The sequence below is a fragment of the Anolis sagrei genome, chromosome 1, assembly GCF_037176765.1.
Source record: "Anolis sagrei isolate rAnoSag1 chromosome 1, rAnoSag1.mat, whole genome shotgun sequence".
Classification (NCBI taxonomy): Eukaryota; Metazoa; Chordata; class Lepidosauria; order Squamata; family Dactyloidae; genus Anolis; species Anolis sagrei.
The window spans coordinates 62,842,153-62,856,096 of record NC_090021.1 but is presented as its reverse complement, the minus strand read 5'-3'; the positions used below and the strand labels follow the sequence as shown (position 1 = coordinate 62,856,096).

Here is a 13,944-nt window from a genome sequence, read left to right as displayed (position 1 = left end):
CTATTGCAGTGGCAGAGAGGCAAAAACATTTCTTCCAAAAATAATCCCACTGAAATTTTCCTTTAGTCTCCAAATATCTAGCATTGTAGTGACTTAAAACATCCACTAAGCATTTAGATATACAGTGCAGGCACCCAAAAAGAGGAGACAGACAAAATTACTATGGAAAAGCAAATATAATGCAAGAGTTGTAGAGTCCTTCTACACAGGCACTAAAATCTGGCCTGAAGGTGGCTCAAGCTCAGGGGTTCTAGAAAACATTCCTCTTCAACAATGTGATCTCCAACAAAAATCCAGCTGGAAACAATGTGACTCAATAGAAATTCCAGATCAAGCTATAAATTCCACTGAAGCTCCCCTGTTTTATAAACACTGCACAGATGGAAACTAAATGTGGCGCACTTAGGTAGATAGGGCTAACACTGCAGCAATCATAGTAAGAAGCCACATACACAGCTCAGAAGGTAAACTTATTATTATTATTATTATTATTATTATTATTATTATGTTTATTTATATCCCACTTTCTCTCTCCATACAAAGTCTCAAAGCAGCTCTCAACTAAAAGCATTGCAATACAATTTCATATATACCTCGTACAAATATACAAGTATTAAAACAGTATTGAACATCATTTAAAGCATATAAAAATGCAGCAGACCCTAACAATTTTAAAAACCTTTTTCTTTAAAAGCCTGACTGAATAAAAAGGTTTTAACATGAAGGGCAGCAGGTTGGGGGCCATTGTGGCTTCCCTGGGCAGAGTCGAGAGGCAGTCAGGGAAGACTCTGATTCCCACCAATTGAGCTTGTGATGGAGGTTGGACCAAGAGAAGGGCCTCTCCTGAAGATCTCAGGGGCTGGGCAGGTTTGTACAACAAACACCTCCTACATGGAAAGCAAACCACTGTGTCCCTATGGGGATGTTCAATTCTTGTATCTTACCTTGCTGTGATCCAGTAAAGTGCTGAAAAACTGTTTTTTGCTGGTGCAGCTCTCCGGGGGGGGGGGGGGGCACATGGATATCTTGAACTGTCACTGTTACAGCTGCCAGACAGTTCATGAGGTGGTTGTGTTCCAATGTGCCTTTGAATAATGGTTTAAATACTGATTAAGTCTGCCTAGCCCTAACCTTTTCGGTTGGATTCCAGCACTTTATTTGCAGCCCTGGTCCTATATTTTGCATTAGCACAGGCTCTTGTCCTGCCCTATCAGTCTCAAATCTGCACATGCCCACTTTTCTCAGCTAGTGGTTGGTTGATGCTTGAGTTATGTTTTATGATGTCTTACATTTTATTGGTTTTACTGTTCTAATATATTTTACTGTAAAAGTTTTTAATTGTGTTCCTTGTTATCTTGTTTATATTGGGCTTGGTCCCCATGTGAGCAGCCCCAAGTCCCTTTAAGGAGATAGAGGTGGGATACAAGAATAAAGTTGTTGTTGTTGGTGGTGGTGTTGTTGTCATGATGATTATGATTATATTCCAAAGTGAACCAGATCTTTTACATTGACTTCCTGACCTGGATTAATTGGCTGTGTAGAGGAAACCCCAGTTTTGAATGATTTTCAGTATCTAACTTTCTGCAATGCTAGAGATTTGGGGCCTCAAGAAAAAATTCATAGGAAAAGCAAAAATATTATTTACAGGTGGGATAATATAATCATTTTACTCTTTAAGTAATGAGTGAAATACTTGGGGACAGAATTCATCAAATGGTGTAGAAGGGAATACGTGAAACAAAACAGCTAGATAGCTCACACATGAGCAAAACACTTGGTTCATACAGGACTCCAATGAATTGGCTCATCTGTGTCTGATTGTGGAACCTCCAATTCTCCACCTTCTCTCTCTCTCTCTCTCTCTCTCTCTCCAGTGAAAACATATACATAGTGGGTTCCTTTTATTTCCTTGCTATTTTCCTGGTACATTGCAACAGCCATTAATGAACTATGAAGCAAGCATTTGATCTTCACTAAAAACATTTCATATACACAGCAGAACTCCAAGCATTTATTTGAACAATAGTTTTACTTAAGGAAATGCCTTTGAGTTTATCTATGGTTAATTCTTTAGGAAGGGTAGAAACTAGTACCAAGACTCAGGACTCATTTCAGACATTCAGAAGACATTGAATGTGTTTCAAAGCCATTTTGTTGTATTCTAATTTGATTTGATTCAATAACACATATCATCATGTGTAGCCGATGTCTGTAATTACAAATCAAAACCCATTCCATGTGTTCCTACCAAGTTGAAAACAAAGACATTCAAGAATTAGCATAAAAGTGGTCCCCTGTCCCCAATTATAATTTATAATATATAATACTTTATTTGTAATCCACCCTATTTCCCCAGGGGGGCTCATGGCTGTTTCCAGAAGAAATGTGGCAAACATTAAATGCCAAAATGTGCAACAAAGAAAATAAAAATAGCAAGTAAATAGCATCAATATAAACTTAAAAACTTAAATGACAACCAACAAATAGTTATATCATACACATTTACATCAAAATGATCTAAATCATTAAAGTGCATTAAAAGTATAAAATGATGAGTGATAAAATAATGTGATGATGACATACATCCGCCAAACAGTGCTGAAGTGCATTTCCAGTGCCCAAGTGAGGATATATTGAGTTGTGCTAATTCTCCTCCTCTCCATAAGCTAAGGTGCAAAAATGGATCTTTAAAAGATTTTTAAAGGAGAGGAGGGAAGTGACAATTTTTACTTCTTTGGGGAGGGGAGGGAGTTCCAGAGGTGGGGGGGGGCTCCCTCTCTCATCCCCACCAACCACGCTTGAGACAGGGCTGAGACTGAGAGGAGGGCCTCCTCCACTAGACTGGTGTTGGTTTATATGTAGAAATGTGATTAGTTAAATAGCCTGGATACAAATCATTTAGGGCTTTATAGGTAATAATCAACACTTTGTATTTAGCCTGGAAGCAGACCAGCAGCTTCTGCAACAGGGGAGTAGTTCAGTCAGTAACCTGGCTGCCTATCTCTGGACTAGTTGAAGCTTCTTAACTATCTTCAAAGGCAGCCCCACGTAGAGAGTGTTTCAGTAGTCCAGATGGGCTGTAACTTAGATGTGGGCTACCATGGCCAGATCTGGTGTCTCAAGGTATGGGCACAGCTGGCACACAAGTTTTAACTGTGCGAAGACACTCCTGGCTATTGCCAACACCTGAGGTTCTAGGGTCAGTGATGAGTCCAGGATCACCTCCAAGCTGAAAAGCTTGCATCTTCAGGGAGAGTGTAACCCCATCCAACACAGGCTATAACCCTATACCCTGATCTGCCTGAGGAAGACAATTATGAAATTTATCTTAATGACAGTTATTCAGTCAGGATCCAGCTTATTCCAAAATATACTATTTTGGGGGGGGGGGGGATTGTGAACTTTTTTCTCTAGTCCCACTCAGACTCTGCTTTCTCTTACCATAATCAATGGTGGTTGGTAGCTCTCACATCAGCCGAGCAGTTAATCTACCCCAGATTTTGGCACAAATTTTAAGTGTTCTCCAAGGTGCTGAAGCAATTTTAACCATGCAGTTCAACACCCTTATTTCCTTTGAAGTTCAGGCTAATGCCTAAGGTGGATTTAGTTCAAAACTAACACAGAAACCACCAGGCTGATAAAGAATATGCAGATCCAAACCCCAATCATCCAAAAAGCTAATTCAGTGGCCTTTGGCCAGTCATTCTCTCTTGGATTAATCTGCAATTGTGAGGTGGGGTGGGGGGATGTGTGTAGGGCTGTATCTGTCACAATTCCCAAAATGCTATGGCCCTTAATAATAACATTCTGTAAAAAATCAAAGACCTCAAATGGAAGATAAATATCTGATTATATCTTTCAGTTACATCTTCATTAGTTGATTTTTGTCTAATCCTTGCCCATGAAAATGTGATATTAAGTATACTTATCAGTATAAAGATCCATTGATCATCTCAAGGCAAGTAAGGTTAAAATTGTTTATACAATTATTTGGGACTATGTCTGCTGAATTCAGAAGATCATCCTTCCAGGCATATGTGAATAGGAGTGCACTGTATGTCCTTTGACCCATAGAAGATGTTTTTTGCAGGTTACCTACCCGGAAGTGGTTCTCTCTTGTAGATCCTTTCACCACATACATTCTACTTTTCTCTGCTTTCAGGTTTTCATAAAAGGGCTCCTCCAGGCTTAAGCTGTCAATGAGGTCACATCCAACATACAGACTGTAGCTTTCTCCTGTTACTTGTATAGTTATATTTTTCCATTGTAGATCAGCTAGGTCCACATCTTCCAAAGGATACCCCTTCCGGAAACCATCTACCCAATAAGAAAGCTCAAGTGTATTGTCTCGGCCATTGGAAATAATTTCAAATTGCCTCTGAGAGATGCCAGGGCCTTCCAAAGCAATGATGGTGCCCCTGGAGTCCCTGTCTTGCCTGAAGGTGGCAGTAAGAATGAATCCTTCATTTTGTTGGATCAGTTTAACAACCTGTTTTAATTTCTCAGAGTTAAGTGGAGGTATATGATCAAACCGGATGAAGCGGTATGCTGGAACCCCAGAAATATTACCCCTGAATGCTTTTGCTCCAATGGTCTTCCTGTTGATGTTGCTGATCTGCATCAAGTCAAATGTGGTTTCATCTCCATCTTCATCTGAAAAGTTATTTAGAATATGATTAATAAAGAAACATATAGCTTGGTTCTGTTAATTTAGCTAATGCGTCTTATACCAAAGTACAGTTTGAACATGACCCATTGCCATTAAAAAAAACAACTATAGTGCAATTTGTAGCAATTAGGTCACTCATGCTCACAGTAATATGGTCACCCAAAGCCTGAATTTACAGATGGGTAAAAGCAGATAGAGAGTTTACATAATTCAATGTCAGTCCCAGCCGAAAAGAAATGTGCACCTGGTTTCTTTGAACCCAGTCACCACTTTACCCAGGAACTTCACTGGATAAATAAATAAGAAATTAAATTGTGGGTTGCTATTCAAGTTAGTCACATGCTCAAGGAATTCCACACATTCTGGTTCTAAAATGCTATATGGAAATATGCTGCCCCATTCATTTTCAGGGGTAGAGGTTACCTTCCAGACCTGTTTCTTATAACATTACACTCTGAGATGCTCCTTTCTGCACCATTCCTTCAATCACAGGTGAAGAGCCACATTGCACCTTCTCCTTACTACTAGTGTGTAAAGGAGTCTCAGCATAGCATAGGTTCCCCCCATGTATTCCCATATTACTCATTTCACAAAGAGGTTCTGGGGGAAGGAGCACTGCCCACAGTACTAACATTATAAACGTCAAGTGTCTTAATAGGGCTTTTATAATATTATAAAAGCCAAGTGTCTTAATATCACAGAAAGATTGAAATATGCATTTCCACAGGTAGTTTTCTGTACTGTATAGGCAACAAAAAGGTGCTTTATATTAAGCCACACCTAGTCTGTATGACCATCTACTCTTATAGGCATCTAAAGGATCATAAGTAAGAACCTTTTCCCAGCCTTGCCACCTAAGATCCAATCTGGGACTTCTCAGATCCAGGAGACAAGCTCAAGTTTCCCCATATTTGGATTTGTGTAGTATCGGGATATCATGCACATCATGGGTCATGGAAATGTCTGGCAGTTCCTGGTCAGGGAATATGTTAATCTTTTGGGACCCAAGCTTGGGAAAGTCATTGTTATGCTTTCTTCTCTTCAGCTAAGGCTGTTGATTATACTGATAATGACAGCTCTTCCACAGCTTTACTGCTGACTCTAATTAATAATAATTCTTGGGTTAGGAATTATTGCTCCTCTTATAGCATCAAACATCAGATCCAGCAATTCCATTTATTTGGTACTTTGATTCTATGATTCTATGACTCTAGGAGAAGTTGTAGAAGTTATTCAGAAAGCTGAATAAATGTTCAGGTTAATAACCTAACAAGTTGTCTAAGAATGTTTGCTACTGTTATCGTATTTATTGAAACTAAGGCAATTAGAGTTATCAGTAAAAGTCCCAGTGAAAAGAGGAGGAATACACTCTGTCATTTAGTATGAAGTTTACGGGAGCTTTCCAAGGTTCTGAAGGCTACTCCTAAGGCTACAACTCTAAGTCAGATTGACACAAAAGGCCACCAGTCAGCATTAAGAAATCCAGACAAAGCAGGATGCAAGCCCAAAAAAAGGACATGGCAATTTTTCAAATTTCTGCATGTGAATTCTCAGCAAAGTGAATCCAATAATAATCAGCTGAGTTGCTAGTGTTTAAGATCGTTTACATTGCAAGTTAATTTGATACTTCTGAACATCTGATGTGCAATCAAAATTTGTTCCACTAATCTTTTTTGTTGGCTCTTTTCTTGATACATTTCTTGTAAGGCATGTTGTCTATTCAAACTTTCATTTTCCAGGCATGCAATGGAATGAAATATTTGAACAATTATTCTTAAACCCAAGCCAAGTGAGTGTACAAACTAGCTCTTTTTAGAACTCATATTATAGTTGTAGAGGTTTCTATCCACTCTGGACATGTGAGATGCTTTGATCCAAACATTATACATACTTCGAAACATACCTTGAGCCTCTGAAGAAATCCACAAAGTTAACAAGATTGTTAGCCACAGTAGCCAACTCCGGTGTAACATAATGCCTGCCAAGCAAAATATATGCATTATTGAATGTTCTTTGTTCATTTTAAAGACTAGCACATCATTCATAAACATACAAAGGAAACTACCATCTTGCTATGCAGCCCCCCAAATTCTGCTCCTTTATGGTATTTTATCGTCAGTTTATTCTAAATGTGGGACTTGTATTAAATCACCATATCTTTGTATTTTTCAAGCATACTTCTGTATTTGTGTATTATAATAGCTATGCTTGATCCAGACTTGACTCTGACAATATTAGTGAGAATGATCACTCAAAAAGCAGCTAGAAGGTGGACTCCAGCTGTTGAATTACCTTCTTAATAAATTCATGGAAAATATACATATATAGTATAACCAGAATTGTCTTCAAAAGTTTTCCATGAGACGTCTAGGCACTCAAATAGTCTACTAGTTACTGCTCTTAAATCCACTTTTGGCGAGCTATAGAGCGACATTCTTGGATGATAATGGTATTTCCAGAAGGGTTTCACATGTAATTTAACTTATATATTCATCTAAAGCAGTAAATCCCAGCCTCTCTGTCTAAATCTGTCTCTCACGCAAATAATTCATGCACCTACACTCACAGACACACACCCATCACTGGAAAAAAATAGTGTGCTATGCACCTTCAAGTTGATCTATAGCAAACCCAAAATAAAATTTATCACAGGGCTTTCTTGGAAAGATTTCTTCAGAGGAGGCTTGCCATTGCCTTCCTCTGAGGTCATCCACATAGTACTTTGATTACATGCAAACTTAGATAAAATTACAGGTGTATTGCGTATTGGCATCAACCCAATTGAATTCAATGGGATTTACTTCTGAGTAAATGCACAGAACTTGAATGGGAAACCTCTCATATTCACAGCTCTACTAAACAATGTCAACTGCACATACAGAAACAGAATTTTTGTGTAACACAACTGATTTCTACAAGTGGGATCATGTTTATTTTGCATGATATGATATTATAATTCATAAGTAAAGGTTTCCCCTTGACATTAAATCTAGTCATGTCTGAATCTGGGGGTGGTATTCATCTCCATTTCTAAGCCAAAGAGCCAGCATTGTCCATAGATACCTCCAAGGCCATGGATCCTGCATGACTGCATGGAGTGCAATTACCTACCCACCAAAGCAGTACCTATTGATCTACTCACATTTGCATGTGCTAGATTGGCAGAAGCTGGGGCTAACAGCAGGAGCTCACCCTGCTCTCTGGTTTCAAACTGCCAACCTTTCAGTCAGCAAGTGCAGCAGCTCAGTGCTGTAACCTGCTGTGCCACCGGGGGGGGGGGGGCATTTATAATTCATAGACACCTCTCAATTTATCTGGTCCTTTCACACAATGTATTACAATTAATTACAGCAAGAGGATATCCATTCAACAGGAGTTCAAGGCTCAGTGTGAGTTAAAGTTAACCTGTTTAGTCCCTTGCTTTCATTAAAAGACTACAATGCTGCTGAGCTACTTTGCCAATAAATAATTAAACACATACATACATAAATACATACACATTATAAGCCACATCAGGAGTGTTTAAACCACTTTGATATTATTGTACTTTGAAGAAATGCTTCACTTTCTCAAGATATGGATTCATCATTAGTCAAGCAATCAAAATTTTTAAAAATGTATTGTCGAAGGCTTTCATGGCTGGAATCACTGGGTTGTTGTAGGTTTTTTCGGGCTATATGGCCATGGTCTAGAGGCATTCTCTCCTGACGTTTCGCCTGCATCTATGGAAAGCATCCTCAGAGGTAGTGAGGTCTGTTGGAACTAGGCAAAAGGGTTCCATAGATATATAAACCCTTTTGCCTAGTTCCAACAGACCTCACTACCTCTGAGGATGCTTGCCATAGATGCAGGCGAAACGTCAGGAGAGAATGCCTCTAGACCATGGCCATATAGCCCGAAAAAACCTACAACAACCAAAAAAAATGTAGCAGGTGCCGTCTAACAGTGGCTGGGAGGGCTTTCGCACATTTAAAACTTGTGTGCCAGCTGCCTTGAAAAGTCTGATCTGGCCATAGTGGTCCACACTTTAGTTACATCTCAGATGGTTTACTGCAATGCACTCTACATGGGGCTGCCTATGAAGATGGTTCAGAAACTGCAACAGTGCAAAGAGCAGCAGACAGATTTCTAACAGGAGCTGACTACAGGGAGCACACCACTCCCCTGTTAAAGCAGCTCCACTGTCCCAATTCAAAGTGAAGGTTATTACCTATGAAGCCCTTCATGGTTTGGATTCTGCCTATTTGCGTGACTGCATCTCCCCCTATGAACCCATTTGGACCTTAAGGTCCTCCTGGAGGCCCTTCTCATGATACCACCACCCTCACAAGCACAGCTGGTGGGAACAAGGGAGAGGGTCTACTCAGTGATGACCCCCAACTCTGGAATGCTCTTCCCTAATAAATTAGACAAATCCCCTCTCTAGGAACCTTTAGGAAAAGAACTGAAAACATGGACATGGAAGCAGATGTTTCAAAATGATTAATGAAATGAATGAAGGTTCTTTTGAATCATAGAATCACAGAGTTTGAAGAGACCTCATGGGCCATCCAGTCCAACTCCATGCCAAGATGCAGGGAAATCGTATTCAAAGCATCCCAACAGATGGCAATCCAGCCTCTGCTTAAAAGCCGCAAAAGAAGGAGCCACCACCACTACACTCCAGGGCAGAGAGTTCCACTGCTGAACAGCTCTCATGGTCAGGAAGTTCTTCCTAATGTTCAGGTGGAATCTCCTTTCCAGTACTTTGGAGCCATTGTTCTGTGTCCTTGTCTCCAGGGCTGCAGAAAACAAGCTTGCTCCCTCTTCCCTATGACTTCCCCTCACATATTTATACATGATCATCAGCTGTCTCTACTGCAAGCTAAACATGCCCAGCTCCTTAAGTCGCTCCTCGTAGGGTTTGTTCTCCAGGCCCTTGATCATTTTTGTCACCCTCCTCTGGACACATTCCAGCTTATCAACATCTTCATTCAATTGCAGTGCCCAGAACTGGACGCACTGTGATTCCAGGTGTGGTCTGATCAAGACAGAGGGGTAGCATGACTTCCCTGGATCTAGACACTAGACTCCTATTTATGAAGCTCACATTCATGTTAGACACCAGTGAAATGAACCAGACTTTTCAGAGAGCCCCGTTCATTCAAATTGGGCAGGACTCCTCAACTGTGTCCCAATTATGTTGCTGTATCTTGTGCCTTGTGAGGTCTGAGTAAAATGCCAGACAAAGAAAATCCCTATAAATGATGAACAAACTCCTTGTAATGCTTTAGAATGATTTTGATTCCATTCTTATAGGATTTTTTTTCCAGTGGTCTCTCTTTCAAGACTCTGGTGAAAAACCCTTCTACACAAAGCAAGTAGGAACACAATAGCACAAACATCTACAAGCCAGAGTGAGAAAAGGAGATGTGGGCTGCCATTCCAGCCACATGGGGTGGAGTAAGTCTAGAGTCCTCTGTACAACTGCCAGGGAGCAAATCCCATGGAACGCTATGGAACCCAGATCCATCTACACTCAATGGATCAGATCCCAGCAGCATTTAATTTCCCCATACACCGGCATTTCTCAGCTTGGGGGTTGGGACCCCTGAGGGGAGTTACGAGGGGTTGTCAGAGGAGTCACCAAAGACCACCAGAAAACACAGTATTTTCTGTTGGTCATGGGGAGTTCTGTGTGGGAAGTCTGGCCCAATTCTATTGTTGGTGGCATTCAGAATGCTCTTTGATTGTAGGTGAACTATAAATCCCAGCAACTACAACTCCCAAATGTCAAGGTCTATTTTCCCCTCACTCCACCAGTGTTCACATTTGGGCATACTGAGTATCTGTGCCAAGTTTGGTCCAGATCAATCATTGTTTGAGTCCATAATGCTCTCTTGATGTAGGTGAACTACAATTCCAAAACTCAATGCCCACCAAACCCTTCCAGGGTTTTCTGTTGGTCATGGGAGTTCTGTGTGCCAAGTTTGGTTCAATTCAATTGTTGGTGGGGTTCAGAATGCTCTTTGATTGTAGGTGAACTATAAATCCCAGCAACTACAACTCCCAAAGGATAAAATCAACCCCCCAACCCCATTAGTATTCAAATGTGGGCATGTTGGGTATTTTTGCCAAATTTGGTCCATTGAATGAAAATACATCATGCATATCAGATATTTACATTACGATACATAATAGTAGCAAAATTAAAGTTATGACGTAGCAACGAAGATAATTTTATGGTTGGGGGTCACCATATCATGGGGAACTGTATTAAGGGGTCGAGGCATTCGGAAGGTTGAGAAACATACCCTATGTACAGGACTTAGGGGTCATTTGCCCCTTTGATTTCGTGGAAACCTTTCCCCAGAGTTTTCTTTCCTGGACTAAAACTCCCCAAATCCCCAACCCGGCATGGTCAATGGCTGCTGTGCAGGCAGGGGGGTGCTGTGAGTTGGAATCCAACGCTTCCCGACTTCTCCTACTACTCACTTTGTGTCGATTTATGAAGAGGAAGGGCGCGCTGGAATCCGAATAAGCCCGCGCCCGGCTCCACGTGTCCGCAGTGGGGATTCCTCCCAAAACCACCCGGTCCAAGACCTTTCCCCTCCATCCCCAAACCTTTACCTGGTCTCCGACTCTTCCAGGGAGCCTCTGAAGTGCTGTAGCTTCCCAGTCCAGCCCCAGAAGAGGATAATGGGCTTCTTTTAAAAGCAAGCGTGCGTGGAAGAAGGAGGGTGCCGCGCCAAGCCGGTCCTTCCAAGGATGTTCCCTGGCAGGAGTCTGGAAAAGGGAAAGCGCTTCACTTCGCTTCGCCTTGGGCTGGGATGCCTTTCAAGTGGCTTCCCAGCCGTTTGCTGGCCCGCTTTATATAGGCTCCTGGGCCAGGCGAGGGGCTGTCAATCAGCCAGCGGAGGAAGCGCTTTGGACTCCCTGCCTCTCCGCCGCAATGACATAATCCCTTGCGCCGAGCCGACCCTTTGCGCTCTCGCCTACCTGGAAAGACTTTCCTGAAGTTAGAAGCCAGCCCCCCGCCTTCTCTCCCCAGTCTCAATTGGCAGCTCAGGGAAGGGCCAGACGGATAAGCCTCCCCTCTGTCTCCCACCCACCACCTCGGAAGGCATGGAAAGGGGCTTGATTTGCTTCCAAACTATGAATCCCGCCTCCCCCCAAATCCTTTCATACTGAAGCAGGGTCTGGCCATGGCTGGGGAGGAGGGCAAAGAGAAGCACCTTTGCCACGCCTGTGCCACTCAGCTGCATCCATAAAGGAAAAACCACTCTTTCCCTCGAGTAAATAGGAGCTTGGAAAAGTTACTTGCTAAAACTAGGAAGAGCCAGTGGCGCTTTCGATGGAGGGAGTCTAAAAACTAGGAAAGAGTGCAAAATTTCCCAAGCACCGGACAGTACAAATGACCAAGGAGGGGGCAGATTAAAAAGTAGTGAGCAAAGCAAGGCATTCCCCGCCCCTGGACTCTGCCCCCAGGGATGGGAAATGTACTTTCTGAACCCACATTTCCAGCACTGCAAAGAGTGAGGGGTTGAAAATAGTTCACATCCAGAACTCCAATGTTTGCTGATTTTTTTTCATTCCCTTGTTATCTTTGCCTGGTTTTCTTTGGATGCCTTCATTGTTTTTCAAACTCAGTGGTTCCTAACCTTTTTTTAAAACTAGGGACCATTTTGACCAGGGACCACTTTGACCAGAGATCCCTTGACCAGGAACCACTTTGACCAGGAACCATTTTGACCAGAGATCTCATTGACCCCTTGACCAGAGACCACTTTGACTAGGAAACACTTTGACCAAAGACCACTTTGACCAGGGACCACTTTGACCAAATGCTACTCTGACCAAGGACCACTTTGACCGAGGACCACTTTGACCAGAGACCACTTTGACCAGGGACCACTTTGACCAGGAACCATTTTGACCAGGGGACACTCTCTAATGTGAGTACCAAAAGGGTTACGAATTAGTTTTTGGTCAACTTTAGATTCAATTTGGTTATTTGGAGTGCTGATTCAGAAAACTGCATTGGATAGACCACATCAGCTCTAGTTTCTGATGCAGAACATTTGCCACCCAGAAGTCGTAATCTGCTTGCCCACAGAAAACCATATTTAATTAGCCTTGACACTATAAGAGGGTTTTGCGAGACCAATTGCTTACATTGCAGTGGTAAGATATGGCTGTGGACCACTGGTAACTTACAGACCACAAGTTGGGAACCACTGTTCTAACTGCTCCATTGGCATTTTAAGTTACTGGCCTGCCAGACATTTGGAGAGGGAACAGAGAAGGGAATTAAGTGACTTGGGCAGCTCATACTCTCCAATCCTCAGAGGCAAACAATGTCAAACCTCCAAATCTACCTTGCTTTGAAAGCATACATCAAAAGCAACCATGCCCTTTTTTCAAGAGTGTAAAGCAGGTTGCCTGGCACAAGACTGCCTTCTCAAAACCTTGACATCAGTCATCTCCTCCCCAGCATCAGCTACTTCAATCCTGAGAGGCAATTTCAGTCTCCTCATCCTGGTCTGAAAAGCTTATCACAACAACCAAAGATTGAGGAATTTGAGAGTGAAATGGGCCATTGTATTTTGTACTTGAGGTGCCATCAATAATCAGCCTAAAATCTGACTATGGTTTATGGTGATCCTATGAAAGACAATCCTTTGAGATCCCTGACCATCAACTACTCTTGTCAGATCTTACATCCTCGAGGCTATGGCTTGGTTGAATCAATTAAACTGTAGTGCATCTCCTGTAGTGATCTGAGGTGCACGAGGTTTCTCTCTCTCTCTCTCTCTCTCTCTCTCTCTCTCTGTCACACACACACACACACCAAATAAATAATTAATAAATTATTAGTGAGTACTCTGTGTTATTCTGGAACAATAATAATTGTGAAGTGCATTATTTTTGAGTCATGTTTCTAAGCTCTGGTTTTCCTGAACATCAAAGTTAAAGATCTAGTTTTCTAGGAAAGAGCAATGGGGCTGGATGCAACTATGTTTAAGTCTCACAAATCCCTCATTACATTTCCAATTGCTCCAATTGCTGGACTGAAAGAGGCAGTGGGAAGTCGTGCCTGACGTGGATTCCTTCTCACTTCTTCTACAAGAACTGTCTCCTTGGCAGCCTCCTGAAGCATGTGGAATAAACCTGGCCCTCATTAGCTGGATCGGTGCAAGGCTTGAAGCCACATAGCAATAGAAATAGCAGCAGCTGCCTCTGTCTTCCCAGTTCCAACAAGAGCATATAGAGGAAGGGGGGACAAGGAGGAAAGG

General features: G+C 42.0%; 1 protein-coding gene across 2 annotated transcripts in view; it reads right to left on the bottom strand.

Moving 5' to 3' along the window:
• Positions 1-11,676, bottom strand: part of THBS2 (thrombospondin 2) — a 50,357-nt gene extending 38,681 nt beyond the window's left edge. The window contains exons 1-3 of one of the 2 annotated variants that reach the window (XM_060753766.2): positions 11,279-11,676; positions 6,573-6,647; positions 4,100-4,653 (exon numbers count right to left, since the gene is read on the bottom strand). In XM_060753766.2, the coding sequence (XP_060609749.2) occupies positions 4,100-4,653; positions 6,573-6,642 (624 nt within the window). In that variant the 5' untranslated portion in view covers positions 6,643-6,647; positions 11,279-11,676. Of the gene's footprint in view, positions 1-4,099; positions 4,654-6,572; positions 6,691-11,278 lie in introns of those variants that run through there. The other variant, XM_060753765.2, reaches the window with a different exon arrangement.
• Between the last annotated feature and the right edge of the window lie 2,268 nt (positions 11,677-13,944).